This window comes from Nannospalax galili, unplaced genomic scaffold, assembly GCF_000622305.1.
Source record: "Nannospalax galili isolate Female #2095 unplaced genomic scaffold, S.galili_v1.0 scaffold851, whole genome shotgun sequence".
NCBI classification, from domain to species: Eukaryota; Metazoa; Chordata; class Mammalia; order Rodentia; family Spalacidae; genus Nannospalax; species Nannospalax galili.
This window is the reverse complement of record NW_008330578.1, coordinates 233,333-250,871: the sequence shown is the minus strand read 5'-3', so window position 1 is coordinate 250,871 and position 17,539 is coordinate 233,333. Positions and strand designations below refer to the sequence as shown.

At 37.6% G+C, this 17,539-nt stretch overlaps 1 protein-coding gene and 1 pseudogene across 1 annotated transcript in view; one reads left to right on the top strand and one right to left on the bottom strand.

Moving 5' to 3' along the window:
* Dock3 (dedicator of cytokinesis 3) overlaps nt 1-17,539 on the bottom strand; it is a 480,991-nt gene that overhangs the window by 248,936 nt on the left and 214,516 nt on the right. The window contains exon 5 of the mRNA XM_029554349.1: nt 5,625-5,773. Within this exon, the coding sequence (XP_029410209.1) occupies nt 5,625-5,734 (110 nt within the window). The 5' untranslated portion in view covers nt 5,735-5,773. The remainder of the gene's footprint in view (nt 1-5,624; nt 5,774-17,539) is intronic.
* Nucleotides 14,751-16,307, top strand: LOC103747215 (annotated as a pseudogene).

Below are 17,539 nucleotides of genomic sequence, written 5' to 3'. Positions count from 1 at the left end.
GCATCTTAGCTCTGGAAATTGTTATTGAATATGTCAATGCTGTTGTAATGAAATGCTTCTTCTAATTATGTGGTTATTAAATAATTTAAAAAATCTTTATCTTTAAAAGGAAACTATGTTTTTTTGAGTCTTAGCTAAAAGTCAACTCATGAGAAACTCAATGGGTGATTTTTTTTTTACATATTACAATTTAAGCTACTACTTGCAATATTGCTTGCAATTACCTAGATAAAGGACATAAACTAAGTGGGGAGAAAGAGACATGGCTGAATTACTACAGATGAAAATCAGAGGAAGTAAAAAAGAGGGGAAAGGAGAAAGAAAGTAAGGGAAAGAAAGAATAAAAGGCTGGGCAGAGTGGCATAGGATTACAGGCACACCCTATAATCCTAACACTTAGGATGCTGAGGCAGGATGATTGTAAATTCAAAAACAGCTGAGCTACAAGTGAGACCCTGTCTAAAACAAACAAAACACAAATAAAAGAACTAGAATTGTAAATTTATAAATAGTTCATTTAAAATGTTGTGACTTTATAATAAAAATATCAATTATTTCATCTGACAGCATAATGTATAGATATATTATTTTAAATCAACAAAAGCTTATAAAATATTTGCATATTATTCAAATCTGAACTTTCTACTTAAAATGCATAAAAATCTATAAATTTTTAAAGAAAATATTTCTCATTTGGGTATTTTTCTAAGGCAAAAATCAATTTACCCATATCAGTCCTGGATTACAATTTTAATTTACCTATGATACGCGCGCGCGCACACACACACACACACACACACACACACACACACACACTTTTTTTGGTCTTTTTGAGAAATGGTCTCCCTGTAGTCCCAGTTGGTCTGGAACTCACTATGTAGACCAGGCTAACCTGCCTCTGCCTCCCAAGTGCTGGGATTAAAGGTGTGTGCCACCAGGCCTGTCTTTCTATGCTATATTTACAGTAGTGAGGAAATTAGAGACAGAAAAAAAGTCTTTATGGAAGGTATTGAAAATATTAAATTAACAAATTGAAATCACATTTCTGGGGACATTATTTTAAATTCCTTGTACTGAATATAAATTAGACATTTTCTATACAAGACACTTTAGGAGCAAGAATGAATAGCTAATTTGAACACAACTTTGTATTACACCCTTCCTATATTATAGTTCCTAAAAATATAAGAACATAATACTAAAAGTTTACTTGACACACTTTAATAATTTTTACTTATGGAAGTAGTGGGCCATCAAGTATAAGATGCAAACAGTTAAATCCCCAAACCTTTAAATCTTCGAACAGATAAATAATTCCTAATCATAGGAAACAAAATAAAAATTCTTTTGAAACTGTGATGAGTTCTGCATTTAATTTAAAGTCTAAAGGGTATAGGGAAAGAAGGAGGAAAAAAGAAGTTGGGGGGCAGGAACATATATACAGTAATACTTGGAGAAAAAAAAACAAACAAAGATCAAATAGCATACAGACCACACGTACTGGTGACAAGTTGCCAAGTTTTAAGACACAAATAGAGAGATGGTTAGGTCCTGCAAACTCTATGGACTTTGGGATCAGTTCTAGGTACAAATACCAGTCCTACCATTCACTGTATTATACAACACAAAGAAAGTTGGCTGTACTTTCTTCAGTGTGGTAAAATGGAGCTTTTGTACTAGAAGGTCATAATAGTATTTCACCATAAAAATGCTTACAAGCGAAACTTTGTGCTTGACACAGTGATGTAGTTATATATACTATCAGTTATTATTAATGGTTTCTGAAATTGATTCTGTAAAAGCAGAGCTATAATATGTTAGAACTTATAGATAAGGCATAAAGTATGAGTAATATTCCATTACATCAAATTAAACATTAATATATATCCATCGAACACTGATGATGGATCTGTTATACACCAATATATGCTAAGCTTCAATATTTTGTGACATTTATAAAAACACTGATGGAACAAGAAGTTTGGAACTATAAAGGCATACACAAGAATAACAGATATAGTTTTAAGAGCTCAGCTTTTTGTGTGTAATTGTCTTTTTATATAACCTAATGGCATAAAATGTCTTTACAATAAACCAGATCTGCTATCAAACATGAACAGGAAATGTTTCTTTTTTAAAAATAGTGATAGAGTCAGGCGTGGTGGTGCACACCTTTAATCCCAGCACTTAGGAGGCAGAGGCAGGTGGATCTACATAGTGAGTTCCAGGACAGCTAGGGCTACAGGGAGACCCTTGCTCAAAAGGACCAAAAAAAAAAAAATGTAGTTATATCATTTTATAAGGGGGAAGGCAGAATCAATAGTTATGCTGTAATTTAACAATATTATATTTTACTTAGCCTTTTATTGTTCCAAGTCACTAATGAGAGAATACTGATCAGGGTACCTATATTCATATAGACTATATTATACAAATAGTTTAGTATATAACAAGGAACATAGGAGTCAAAAAAGGATGCAATTAAACAAAACTAACAAGGATTGGATGCTGTCCGTTCAAAAAGATTACAAATAATCAACTTAGGTTGTATTTCTCTGGTTTTCAGTCATGAATAGTAACACTCCAATTATTAAGAGTACATACTTCCTTTTTCCTGGTTTATGCCTCCACTTTACAGGAACATATCCTCAAGTTTCTTCTACAGAAAGAGGAAACAAGAGGTTGCTATTATGTATCCCTGAATACCTAAAAATAGCTTTCTTTGGTCTCACACTTAATCAGTAAGTTTGATTGCTTATAAAACTCTGACATATCACTTCCCCACAGCATTTTGAAGCAATTACTTTATTATCCTTTAGTATCTAGTGTCAATGACAAATGCCAATATGATTACTTTTCTTTTGTAAGAGAATTTGTCTTTCTGTCTGAAGACCCTTAAGGATCTTCTTTTCATCTCAAGAATACTCAAGAATGCCGCAATATGTAGTTTGTTTTGCTAAGTCTATTCATTACACTAAGTGTATGGTGGGTCCTTTCAATCTGGAGGCTACTGTTGAGGGCTCTGGGAAATTTTCTTTGTTTCTTTAGAACTCATTCCTTTATTGTCTGCTCTTTTTCTGGGGATTACATCTGATGTTGAACCTCCCCAATAATGCAGTATTAAATTTATTCCCTCAATTATTTCCTACCTATTTGTTTTGCTTTCAAGGAGATTATATAAAATTTGTCTTCTCATTCTGAGCAACTTCAGAAATCATATTCTTTATTCTTTTCTCATTGACTCTAATTCTATATAATGAGCCTTCCTGATTCTCTTTATAGATATTAGAGGAATCTGTTTTGGTCTAAAAGTCTTTAATGAGTTTCTACTTCTCTCTGACAATAAAGTCATTTCTTCTGAGCCCAGGTATTTGGTTTATACTGTTCTCCCTCTTCCATGAGACAATTTATTTAAGTATCTAGTGAAATTTTTAAAATTTATTATTTTTATTTTATGTGTATGAGTGTATTGCCTGCATGTATGTGAGTGCACCCATGTTGTGCAATCCCACCACAGAGGTCAGAAGAGAGCTTCAGATCCCCTGGAACTGGAGTTAAGGACAGTTCGTAGCCGCCATGTGGGTGTTGGGAATTGAACCCAGGTCCTCTGCAAGAGCAGTCAGTGCTCTTAACCACTGAGCCATCTCTCAGAGAAATTTGATTGTTCATTCATATCTAATGCACTGGAAGAAACGTAGGGAGTTTTTTTCCCTCTGATAAATGGGAGGGATCTGTCATTATACTATGAAACCTTTAAATACCACAATACACCAGGTACCAGTTATCCCTGTTGTCCAGTTTTCCCCGAGACTGTTAGTTTCTGTATTGGTTTATATGATGGGGAAACAACTGGCCATGTATTCTTCTCAATGAGATGCACTATCCTTTACATATACTTTCAAACCACTTTTACCCCCTTAAGGCCCCCTTGTCCTCTCCTGATTCCAGGAACTGCAGAGCAGACACTATTCCATCAGTGGCTCAAGTTCTCTCCACACATACTCTTCTTCTGTCAGTAACCTACTTCTCATCTTCCGGAAACGTGCTCATATATCTCATTTATTGGTGGTGGGCACCCTTCTCATTCCTTTTGTTTTCTTTTTCTTTTTTTTTTCTGTCTTTTTGAGACAAGTCTCCCTGTAGTCCCAGCTGACCTGAACTCACTATGTAGACCAGGCTGGCCTTGGACTCACAGAGATCCGCCTGCCTCTGCCTCCCAAGTGCTGGAACTAAAGGCGTGAGCCACCACACCCAGCCTCCTTTTGTTTTCTATCATTTTGATAATGTCTTAGGAGGGAGAAGAAGTGATGATGTATACTTAAATATACTTAAGTATATCTGTATGTCTGAAGTAGGAAGCAACATGGTCACTTCAAATTTAAATGGACCTGATTTTATGAGAATGAGACAAAAGCACCTGAGTATTATATCAATTATTAAATTTAGGATGAAATAAAATTTAATCTATCAACTTCCAATGAGAAAGTTGAAAAATTTAATTTCAGTGCAATAAAAAATCATCATATCCACTGCATAAATGCAAGAGTCTTCTCAAATGACAAAGTAATTAAAAATATTCTTAAGGAAAAATGCAGAAAATTCTCATCTATAGGTAATGCTTAGTCTGATTCATTGTCTGGCTATAAAATGTAAAGAGTACTGACTTCACTTTTTTTCATTAAAAAATTACATATTTATTTATTGTGTGACAATGACTGTGTCAGTGTGCATGTGGAGGTCAGAGGACAACTTGAGGTAGTTAATTTCTCCTAATATGTGTGTTCCAGGAATCAAATTCAAGTGGTCAGGCTTGACGGCAAGCACATTTACCCACCGAGCCATCTTTCTGCCCTGACTTTACATTTTTAAAAATATTTTGTTTATGAGCCAGTCATGGTGGCACACGCTTTTGATCCCAGCACTTGGGAGGCAGAGGCAGGTGGATCTCTGTGAGTTTGAGGCCAGCCTGGTCTACAAGGTCAGTTCCAGGCCAGCTGGGGCTACAGGGAGATCCTGTCTCAAAAAAGACAAAAAAATTATTTTATTATTTCTATTTTATGTGTATGAGTGTATTGCCTGCATGTATGTAGATGCATCCGTGTCGTGCAATGCCTATTGAGGTCAGAAGAAGGTGTCAGATCCCCTGGAACAGGACTTATGGATGGTTGTTAGCCACCATGTGGGTGCTGGGAATTGAACCCAGGTCCTCTGCCAGAGCAGCCAGTGCTCTTAACCACTGAGCCATCTCTCCAGCCCCAACTTTATGGGTTTTTTGTTTGTTTGGTTGGTTTTTAAAGCATCACAAGGCTTTAAAAAAAAAGGATATTGTGATTACTGAGATCTAAAGTCAAGGAATTTGATCTACTGAAGACACTTAAGAGAATAAATTCTTTAATTTATTAAATTCTTTAATTCTTTCCAGAAGTTGAGAGAGTTTCAAACTAGAACCAGTGAATGCCCTTTGCTAACTAGAAGAAACAATGACACCTAGCAAAACTTGGTGGGGAATATAACAAGATAGTATTATCTTTTAGTCATTACAGAGAAGTTTTGATCAGGTTCAAATTCCACAAGGATTGAGTTATAATGAAACTAAGAGATGCCCAAGTAATAGTCATACTTACTCATTACCCCAGTCCAGGCGCACGATGATGTGCCGCTTAACCTCCCGCACCTGATCCTGTGTCAGGTGACCAGATAGTAGCTGCCTTCGCAGGTCAATAAGTTCATTCATCACATGGCGTAGTTTGTAGAAAAGATCTACTTTGTGTTTCTGAAAGGGCATTTTTGGTGTTGGGTGAAATATAAAAGGGATATGGAAAGGGAATGAAAAGAGAAAGAAAAATAGTTAAACTATGAAAAGTGTTCATTTCTCTGAACCGTAAAGGCAACGTAAAGAGGAGCTTATGTAGAAACCTTAGACTTTAGATCCTACTTTCTAAAAATCTGTGCACAGTGACATCTAACAAGGTAGCATAACTGATATGAATCATGGGAAAAGCACCACATCCTGGACCTTTAATTTCCAAGTAAATCAAAGTTGCTAATTTTAATCAGAACAGTAACACAGAAGCCCAATCCTTAACAGCAAAGACTTCAACCATCTGACATCTCTAGCTTCCTCAAGAGGGACGGTCAAGTTGAAAGAGGGAGAGGGAGAATTAGTTGCCTTATTTTGTAGCAACTAGGTTTCAACATAAAGCCAGTCTCCAGAGTGAAATTCCTTTGTTGGTTTCTAGGCCTCATCTAGTTTTCTAATTAGCTTCTTTTTAAACAGTGTGTGTCCCTAGAATAAAAGATTTCTACTATTTTCAGTTTAATAAAGATTGTTACCTTTACAAAAGTTAAATAGAAACATCTAATGAACTTAATTAAGGACATTATAGTGGTTATTACCTTGCAAGTTAAAAAAATCTAAGTACTCTGACAGTTGATGTTTCAAAAATATTCTTAAGAAAATAAATTTAAGAACTGAAGTCCTACTTCTCACAAGCAAAATCTTGAGTTTTGAATATTTAACATTTTGTTTCTTTCAGAGAGAAATATGGTTTTATATGGTTACTGGTGTTCTTGGAGTGTAATCTATCTATGTAATCTATGTATAAAGAATATTTTTAAAGATTGATCACCATATGGTACAGTATCAGTAAAACATCTATGTGGGATTTACCCTAAAAAAGGCATTTGCCAAAATAATCTTGACTCAAAATTAAATTTAAAATAAACTTCAAAACAGTAAAATGTAGTGTTTTCAGGTGGCAGTGCTTTTAATAATTATCTGTTTAGAACATCATATTAAATAAAAAGCATCTAATGAACTTTCAAAGATCCATCACAAAAATATTTTTTTAAACTAGGACATCTTAGGAAACATTTTAATGATAATGAATAGCTTATTCTTTCTTTCGTTGATGAATAGATTAAGGAGAGTTAAGCACCTAGCTGGTATACAATGTGCTCAGAAGGGCAGAACTCATAAATTTCTGTCATCCCCAAAAGCAGCAAGGCCTAAGCAACTGCAGCACCTGGAAAATTGGAATCTTGAAAGTAAGAAATGAAACTAACGTGGTCTGTACTTTGATCACACACACTTCTTATTGCTAAAACAGAGCCATCTTTTTACATTTAAAATAGAAAGCTAGAACTATTATTTTCCTGTTAAACCATATGCAATAACCCACTGCATGTGTATATACACAAGCATTCCTTTATTTAATCAATTTACAAAGCCTCATTAAACACCTGCTGAATACTATCACTTTTTTTGTAATCAAAAGTTTCTGTTCTCATGGCACTTTCATTCTAGAGAACTAAAAGAGACAACAATGGAGATAAGTTTTAAGGAAAATTAAAGCAAAGTAGGGTCAATAGCAGCCAAGGATAAGCTGACTGGTGGAGAGAATGCATCACTTCAGGCAGGGTCTCAGAGAATACTTCTTAGGGAGCTGAATTGAGTAAAGCCCTGAATGAAGTAAGGCAGTAGCATTTGGGGGAAACTTGGCAGTTTCTTAACTGTGGCAGTAGACTTGGTATGCTCAGAAGACCAGGGAGTTTAGAGTGCCTGGAGCACAGTGAATAAGAGGGAGAGGGGTAATGAAGCAGAGAGGTGGCAGAGACAAGACTAGGCAGGGCCTTTGTAAACCATGTAAAGGAATTTATTTGGTTTTTATTTTAAGGAAGATGGGGTGTCGCCCCAGATATGGAGAAGAGTGACATAATATGACTTAAGTTTTCAAAGCATTTGGCTGAGGGTTCTGTTGAGGACAAACCATGAAAAGATAAAGGAAAGCATGTCTAATTTAGAGGCTATTCATTAAAAAAATTCACAGGACCATGGTTACTTAGATGAAAGTAAGAATGGTGATCTAACAAAAGAATTTTGTGGTTGTTAGGTATTTATTTTTGTTTAGTGTTTTTGAGACATGGTCTCACTATGAAACCCAACTGGCATTAAATCCACAATTCTGCCTCAGTCTTCCAAGTCTTGCAGTTACAGGTGTATGCCACCATGTCCAGTTCCTATTTTGAAAGGGCTTAGAGTTTTGGCATGTTTTGTAGGTCAGAGGTACCAGGATCTCACCACAGACTGGGTGTGACACCCAAACTGATTCAAAAGATCACTCTTTCCAGGTATGGTGGCACATGCCTTTAATTTCAGCAGAGGTAGGTGAATCTCTGTGAGGTAAGCCTGGTCTACATAGCAAGTTCCAGGTCAACTGGGGCTCCAGGAAGACCCCCCACCTCAAAAGACAAAAAAAAATCCAACAACAACAAACTCTTGTTTTTTAACCATTTTTTAAAAGTATATTTTATTTATTATTTTTATGTGCATGGGTGTATTGCCTGCATGTAAGTACACCTATGTTATGTAATGCCCACGGAGGTCAGAAGAGGGCATCAGATCCCCTGGAACTGGAGTTATGGATGGTTGTGAGTCACAACATAGATTCTGGGAACCAAACCCAGGTCCTCTTCAAGAGCGGCCAGTGCTCTTGATTGCCAAACCATCTCTCCAGCCCTCTATCTTGTCTTACAGAGGAAAAACTGGTATAATTTTGGACATGGTAAGGTAGACACTGGGTTCCAGCATTTAAAGGTCAGGAAAATTAGGGATATCAAGAAGAGGAAACTAAGGGTAAGCTGTGAGGTAAGAGGAAAAGCAAGAAAGTAGGGTATCATAGAAGCAAGGTAAAAACTGGATTTTAAGGGAGAATTGTTACATAAGTATGGAATGAGAATTTTCCAGAAGATTTGGTGTTTTGATGGCTGTCACTGATCTTTACAAGAGTAGTTTTAATAAAATGGTTAGAGCTAGAAAGAGAAAGAAGAGGAGAAAGTGTAAACAACACTTTTAAAGAATTTATAGTAACTAGGGACTGGCAAAATGGTTCAATGGTTAAGTGTGCTTCCTGTTGTAATCAGGAGGACTAGAGTTTGGGTCCAGCACCCACACAGCAAGCGGGGCATCTTGCACATGCTTGTGATCCCAGATGTAAAGAGTGTGGAGACAGAAGAATCACTGGACTTGCTGATTTCCAGCTTAACCAAGAAACACAAACACAAGCCCCAGGTTCAGCCCCCAAAGGAACAGGCAGTGAGTGATAGAGGTGGACATCCCACCCACTCTTCCAGACTCCATAAGTGTGCACAGGCATGTACACTCACACAAACATGCACATATACAATAAATAAATCATTTAAAAACAATCTGTAATAACTAGAATCAGAGAAATTAATAGTAGAATGTGATCAAAGGTTTCTTTTTTTTAAAGGGTACAATATTCAGGATATTTATTTGTAGGATGAACTAAATGGTTTAATAGAAAGGGAAAATTGGCTGACCCAGTGTTATAATTTTTGAGTAGCCAAGAAGAGATGGGTCCCAGGATAAAAGGGAAAGTTTGGCTTAGATATATAGTTGTCCCTCAGTAAGTGCAAAGTGTTGGTTTTGGAACCCCTGCAGATACCAAAATTCTAAGATGCTCAAGTCCTTGGTACCTGCATATAAATTACACAAATTCTCCCATATGCTTTTGTCTCTAGATTACTCATGACACATAATGTAAGTGGTGCATAAATGTTTATTTGTATTGTTTACAGAATAATAAGAAAATAGCATGTTCATGTTCATTCTCAGTATAGATACAATTTTTCCCAAATATTTTTGTTTTCATAATCGCTTGAATCTATGGATCCAAGGGGGCAACTTTATTATCATAGAAAGAAAAGGCCCTGAATATGGGTAAAGATACTGGAGTTGGGAAATTAAATGAAAGGACTAAAATTTTTCCTTTGATTGCTTCATTCTCAGAGGAATAAAAAGCAAGATCACCAGTTGTGAATAGAATAAGAGAGCATACTTAAAGCTTAAGAAAAGAGAAAAATAGTTTCTTGGGGAATAGTAATTTGAATTTAAAGGGGAAAGGTAGTTCAATTGCTAGTGGAGATTGTGAACACTAATTAAAAGTGACAAACATTATCTATGAATTTCCCAGGCCTACAGGACACATCTACAATGCAACCTCTACACCTAAGGTGCACGGAACATAGAACAGAGGTAATGAAGACAATACTAACGAATTTCTCAATTCTCATTAATGAAGATCCCTCATGCAACAGAGAGCCAGGAACACAGAAGGTCACAAATGGCCAAAATGTAGAGATTAAGAGTCTGCTGAATACTGGTCCTTGGACAGGACTCCTACATTAAACTTCACCCACCCAGGGCTCAGGGACCACTGAGGAAGAAGGGGCAGAAAGATTGTAAGAGCCAGGGAGGAGGTGCATGACCATATGGAAACAGAGTTGTACGAGCTCCTGGGACACTGCTCACATGATTCTATGGCAATGGTGTCAGCATACACAAGTCCCATGCAAACTCAGGCAGTCAAAAACCCAGCATAGAACTGGGCAAAGGAAAAATAGACCCCAATCTTAGCTGAAGATGGGGACACTGACTTGACACAGTGGACTTTAATACAGATGACAGAGTATATGGGTTCCAGTCAGGGGGCTGTGGAAGCGTGCTGGTGCGGAAAGAGGTATAATATAAAGATGATTAAGATTATTTGAGATATTCTGTATAAAATACACAAAAATTCAATAAAAACAAATTTTTAAAAAGGGAGGCTTAAAAATTTTTAGCCAAGTATAATGAAGTGTATTGATACCAAAACATTACATATATGTCCTGTGATCTAAATGTTTGTGTCACCCCAAAATTCACATGTCAAAATCCTAATCTCCAAGGCAACAGTATTAGAAGGTGGTACCTTTATAAAGAGGACTAAAGCCATGAGGGCAGAGTCCAAAAGGGACTAGTGCCCTTATAAAATTGGCTCAAGGGCATTTGTTCACTCCTTATAGTATGTGAGGATGCAGTGATCAGGTGCCAGCTATGTAGAAGAGGGCTTTCATAAGATGATGAATCTGTGAGTGTCTTGATCTCAGACTTCCCAGACTTCAGAACTGTAAGAAAATTTCTGCTCTTTATAAACATCAGGTTATGGCTTTTTGTTACAGCAACCTGAATAAACAAAGAGTAAATGTGAAGTATATATGTGTATATTTATGCATATGGCACACATGTAATATATACACACATGCATATATAAAATAGCTGTGTTGCATATGCATATATGCACATGAAATATCTATGTAAGAATATACTAATGTAGTCTTTAAGAAACTATAAAAAATTGTGGGGGTTTTTTGTTGCTTTTTTGGGTTTTTTTTGGGAGGGGGTCTTTTCTGCAACAGGGTCTCCCTATAGCCCTAGCTGACCTGGAACTCACTATGTAGACTAGGCTGGCCTTGAACTCACAAAGATCCACCCATGTCATGCAATGCCCGCAGAGTACAGAAGAGGCTGTCGGATCCCCTGGAACTGGAGTTACAGACAGTTGTTAGCTGCCATGTGGGTGCTGGGAATTGAACCTGGGTCTTCTGCAAGAACAGTGTTCTTAACCGCTGAGCCATCTCTCCAGCCCCCAAATTTTTTATTTACTTATTTTTATTTTATGTGTATGAGTGTTTCGCCTGCATATATGTAAGGGCATTCATGTCATGTAATGCCTGTGGAGGCCAGAAGAGGGCATCAAATCTCCTGGAACTGGAGTTATGTATGAATTGTTAGCCACCCTGTAAGTTCTTGGAAATGAACCTAGGTACTTTGCAAGAGCAGTCAATGGTTTTAACTGCTGAGTCTCTTATTTGTAACAATTTTATATTCAGCTAAAAATCAATTCAAAGGGGCTAGAGAGATGGCTCCGTGGTTAAGAGCACTGACTGCTCTTGCAGAGGACCAGGGCTCAAATCCCAGCACCCATATGGCAGCTAACAACCATCCATAATTCCAGTTCCAGGGGATCCAATGCCCTTTTCTGCTCTCCATGGGCACTGCATGACATGAGTGCATTTACACACAGGCAGACAATATACTCATACACATAAAATAAAAATAATGAATAAAATATTTTAAAAAATGGATTCAAAGTAAGGGTTAGCTAAATACATTCTAAAATGCAAAGTCTTAATTTTTATCTTATACACTTTTTTCAGGACACTCCTGGCAAAAAGGAGCAAATAAGCCAAAGTTAAGTCAAAAATGGCTTAACCTAAAGGACAAAGGGACCTAGGAAATAAATGAATAAATTTCTTAGGCCAGATTAATAGCAATAATAAAAAGCGGCAGGACTCCTACAGTCTATAACTCAGAAAAAATAAGGTTGATTAAATATCTAATGTATTTGATCATACTAAAAGGAGCTTTTAATTTCTTCTATGATGCTGGGATACAGAAAACAGGACAATAAGACCAAAAGAAGAAAAGTTACTAAAAAAAAAAAAAAAAAAAAAAAAAACAACCGGCCGGGCGTGGTGGCACATGCCTTTAATCCCAGCACTCTGGAGGCAAAGGCAGGTGGATCTCTGTGAGTTCCAGGACAGCTGGGGCTACAGGGAGACCCTGTCTCAAAAAGACAAAAACAAAACAAAACAAAACACCCGTAGTTCACCTTTTGTTCTTTTTAAAAATGTTTTTGCTTTATTTTTATTTTATGAGTATGCATGTATTGTATACATATGTGTAAGTGCACTCATGTTGTGCAATGCCTGTGGAGGACAGAAAAGGGTGTCTGATCCCCTGGAACTGGAGTTGTGGATGGTTGTTAGCTGCCATGTGGGTGCTGGAATTCAAACCCCAGTCTTCTGCAAGAATAGCCAGTGCTCTTAACCGCTGAGTCATCTTCTCAACCCTTAGTTCACTTTTTGTGAAAGTACTTATACAAGCATAGTAACAACTGAACAATAATTCAAAGAATGGTGATACACTATTTTGGAAGTAAAGAAGGAGGGGAATAGTATATTCATAGGGGTATGAACACTCAATTTTGTTCTTGTCTTCTAAAGTAAGGAGATCATTTAATAATACCAAAAGTTAAAAAAGGATATCCACTAAGAGAATATTATTTGGAAATATAAAATATTGAGCATAGACTAGGAATTAGGAATGGGAAGAGATAGGACCAGAACTTGATGTTTAATTAAATAAATGTCTAGTGGTCTTTAATGTGTAAATTAAAAACCCAGATTTAAAACTATCCTTCACTGTTTTGAAAGATAAAATTGAATAACCCCTACTATAAAAGGCCTTCTTCCAATTCCTACACCCAATGGAGTTGTTACGGGTAGAGACTGAATTTAGTCTTCATTGATTTTACCAATTTAAATATTAATAAATGGAACTAGCAAAACCTGTGCAAGTGCAATGATCCCCTGTCACAATCAACACAAAAACTAGACCATTTATGTTTCATTCCTAGAACAGATGAGAAATGAAATGCATTCGAGAAGGTGGCCCTGGTGAAAGCTTTGTGTCTTGACTACAGCATGGTATTTGTCCACTGATAGCTTTCACACTCTGGTGACAGTATGTATACAGCAGCAATGACAGCAGCTACCCCGCCAACCAAGTCTTTTTAGAATATGGGGCATCCTGCTGCAGTAAAGAGAAAGGGGGGAAAAAAGCCAGAAGGTACATATTTACAAGCAAGTCACCTAGAAACGCAGTAATAGTCCTTCCACACCAGAAAAATTCCAAGGCACCTAGGAGTTCCCAAATGAAGGCCTGTGCTATGCAAAATCCTACTTATCTAGTTGTTTTACTTACTGGGGGTTGGGAGCTAGATACTTAAAATGTTCAACAACTCATCCTTGTGTTTCCCAAGTGAACTCTCAAGTTCATCATTAGCAATAACAACTTGAGAACATTTCCTGCTTTTCTACTAATGGTCCTTCCTCTGGAGTTTCATAATTCTTTAGTAGTGAATATACTACAGGGTGTAAGGGATACTGGCCATGAAGTCAGAATGCTTGGTTTTCTATCACCAACTTTGCCAAATGTAGTGCCCTGGGCAAAATTTACCAACCTCTGTGATGTGCCTAGTTTTCCGTGTGTGTGTGTGTGTGTGTGTGTGTGTGTGTGTGTGTAAAAGAGAGAGAGATAGAATGAGAATTATCTGTAACTGTAGTTATTATCATATCACTCTCTTTTCCTTCCTCCCATAGACACTGCTCTGAACCTCGCCTCCAAACACCACCTGGTTTCCTAGAGAAGCTTCTAAATTGCTTCTAAGCTGCTAAATTGCTGGCCACCAGCAATCCCACCAAATAGCACATTTAGCCTTTGTCCTTGTGTCTTCTATAAGTACACCGACCTAACAATACTGCATTTAATTTCCGACTAGTAATCCCAATATTGGGTGTATCTTATTGATACCAGGAAATTGTGCCCCCTCATTGGGGTTCTTAAGACTCAATGATAGAAGAATTTAAGAACTGACTCAAATGGAAGCTCAAGGACAATTTTATTAAAGGTCATTGATCTTGCCTAATTGGAATATTAGGTCTCCTACCTGGTTAGAGATTTCATCCTTTTGACCAGAAATTTTCCCTTAATGGGCCTTTAATGTTGCTGTGCCATTGCTGTTCCTTTATATTTTAACTATTTATGCACATAATTCCTTTAGGGCATATGGTTCATTTCTATCTTTTTAAAAAATTTCATCTGCTTTCTGCCTGTTGACACAGCTGAGGAACCATCACTGAAGGCTCTCATCTCCTGCCTTCATGTCTAAAGTCGAAGTCTCCTAAAGGAGCCTGAATAGTTGCAGAAGCTCTTCATCGGAGGCCTGAGCTTTGAAACAACAAATGAGAGTCTGAGGAGCCATTCTGAGCAATGAGGAGCACTCACCGACTGTGTGGTCATGAGAGATCCAAACACCACGTGCTCCAGGGGCATTGGGTTTGTCACTATGCCACTGTGGAGCAGGTGGCTGCAGCTATGAACGTAAGGCTACACAAAGTGGATGGAAGCATTGTGGTACCAAAGAGAGTGGTGTCACAAGAAGATTCTCAAAGACCAGGTACCTACTTCACTGTGAAAAGGATCTTTGTTGGTGGAATTAAAGAAGACACTGAAGAACATCACCTACAAGATTATTTTGAACAGTATGGGAAAACTGAAGTGACTGAAAACATGATTGACAGGGGAAGTGGAAAAAAGCAGGACTTTGCTTTTGTCACCTTTGATGACCATGATTCTGTGGATAAGATTGTCATTTAGAAATACCATACTGTGAATGGTCACAACTATGAAATAAGAAAAGCTTTGTCAAAGCAAGAGATGGCTAGTGCTTCATCTAGCCAAAGAGATCGAAGTGGTTCTGGAAACTTTGGTGGTGGTTGCAGAGGTTGTGTTTGGCAGCAATGACAATTTTGGTTGTGGAGGAAACTTCAGTGGTCATGGTGGATTTGGTGGCAGCTGTGGTAGTGGTGGATGTGTGGCCACAGTGGGGATGGCTATAACAGATTTGGTAATGATGGTGGTTTTTGAGGAGGTGGACTTGGTTACTCTGGAGGAAGTAGAGGCTATGGAAGTGGTGGACAGGGTTATGGAAACCAGGGCAGTGGCTACAGAGGGAGTGGCAGCTATGACAGCTATAACAACAGAGGCGGCAGAGGTGGCTTTGGTGGTAGTAGTGGAAGAAACTTTGTAGATGGTGGAAGCTTCAATGATTTTGGCTATTACAACAATCAATCTTCAAATTTTGGACCTATGAAGGGAGGAAACTTTGGAGGCAGAAGCTCTGGCACTTATGGTGGTGGAGGCCAATACTTTGCTCAACCAGGAAACCAAGGTAATTATGGTGGGTCCAGCAGCAGCAGCTGTGGCAGTGGCAGAAGATTCTAATTACCATCAGGAAAGCTTAGCAGGAGAAAAGAGTCAGAGAAGTGACAGGGAAGCTACAGGTTACAACAGATTTGTGAACTCAATCAAGCACAGTGGTGGCATGGCCGAGCTGCTACAAAAAAAGACATGTTTTAGACAATACTCATGTGTATGGGTAAAAACTCAAGGACTGTATTTGTGACTAATTGTATAACAGGTTATTTTAGTTTCTGTTCTGTGGAAAGTGTAAAGCATTCCAGCAAAGGGTTTTAATGGAGACTTTTTCCACCCATGCTGTTGATTGCTAAATGTAATAGTCTGATCATGATGCCGAATAAATGTGTCTTTTTTTTTTTTTTCAATGTGCTGTGTAAAGTTAGTCTACTCTGAAGCCATCTTGGTATACTTTCCCAAGAGTGTAAAGTTAGAATTCCTTCAGGGTGATGCCAGGTTCCATTTGAAATTTATTTATGATTGCTTGGGTGGCAAAGCCATTATCTTCAGAAACCTTGGTGTAGTTGAACTGACGGTTACTACTGTGACTTTAATGAGCTTCACCATTGAAAGGGTCACCCAAGCAACATCACAGAATTATTTATTTATAAAAATGGTCGTGGGGGTACATTGGAGAGATGGCTCAGCAATTAAAAGCATTGACTGCTCTTGCAGAGGACCCAGGTTCGAGTCTCAGCACCCACATGGTGGTTAACAACCATCCATAACTCCAGTTCCAGGTGATCCAACACCATCTTCTGACCTCTACAAGCACTGAACAACATGGCACACTTACACACATGCAAGCAATACACTCATACACAAAAAATAATTTTAAAAAATGGTTGTTGACACATCCTATGCAATATCTAAATTGAATCATGGTACCAGATAAAATATTAGATAGGAATGAAGCTTGTGTATCATCCATTATCAAGTGTAATCAAATGATTTGATTCTCTTGAAAAACTTCATCTATAGAAATTCTTTATGTTCCTAATGAAATGAACCTTTACTTATGAAAAATGTGGTGTTCTGAATAAGGTAGACAAGTTACTTATAGGGTTTTTTCCTTTAAAAGAGAAATAGTTAATGTTATTAAGTCTTAGACCTGAACTCAATAGGCTGCCATCAATCTGTTTAAACAATGCATTAAACTAAAAATTTAATAGAAATAAAGCATTTTCATTCATTATCATTTTTTAAATATACAGTATATATAACCATATGCTGATGCAAAAACACAACTATCACTTGCAAGAGAATAAGAGTTTATTTTGAAGTCAAATGTTACAGCAAGAAGAAGGGCCCCTTAAAATCCAGTCAACATTCTGGCTGGGCAGGTCAATCACCTAGGGAGCACATGTAGAAAGCCAAGCTCACTCTAAGCCATGCTAAAGAGACAGGCAGAACAATTAGTTCTTTAATGAGATCATATATTTTTTCCAACCCAGAATGCCCACCCCCAAGTCAGTAGCTTATGGGGCAGCAGACACGCAGCTCCATAAATGTGCCTGCATATCTGAATTACTCATAAAAGCACAAGCTCTCTCCTCCTATCCCTTTTCTAAGAAATTTTCTTTAACACTTTGGGCTTCCCCAGCAATTGGATTTTTTTACTGTTCTCTAAAGCTCCCCTCCTGACCATGTGGCTGCTGTTTCACAATGTATCTAACCTCCAGGCCAGTTTGAAAGGCATGACTTGTTACCTTCTCTGCTCCATTCTCCTCCTCTAGGCAGTGGCTGAGATCTGCAGCTTGCATGCCCCGAGAGCCTGCCTGCCCTGAAGATTTTTTATTTAGACTCTAATAAATT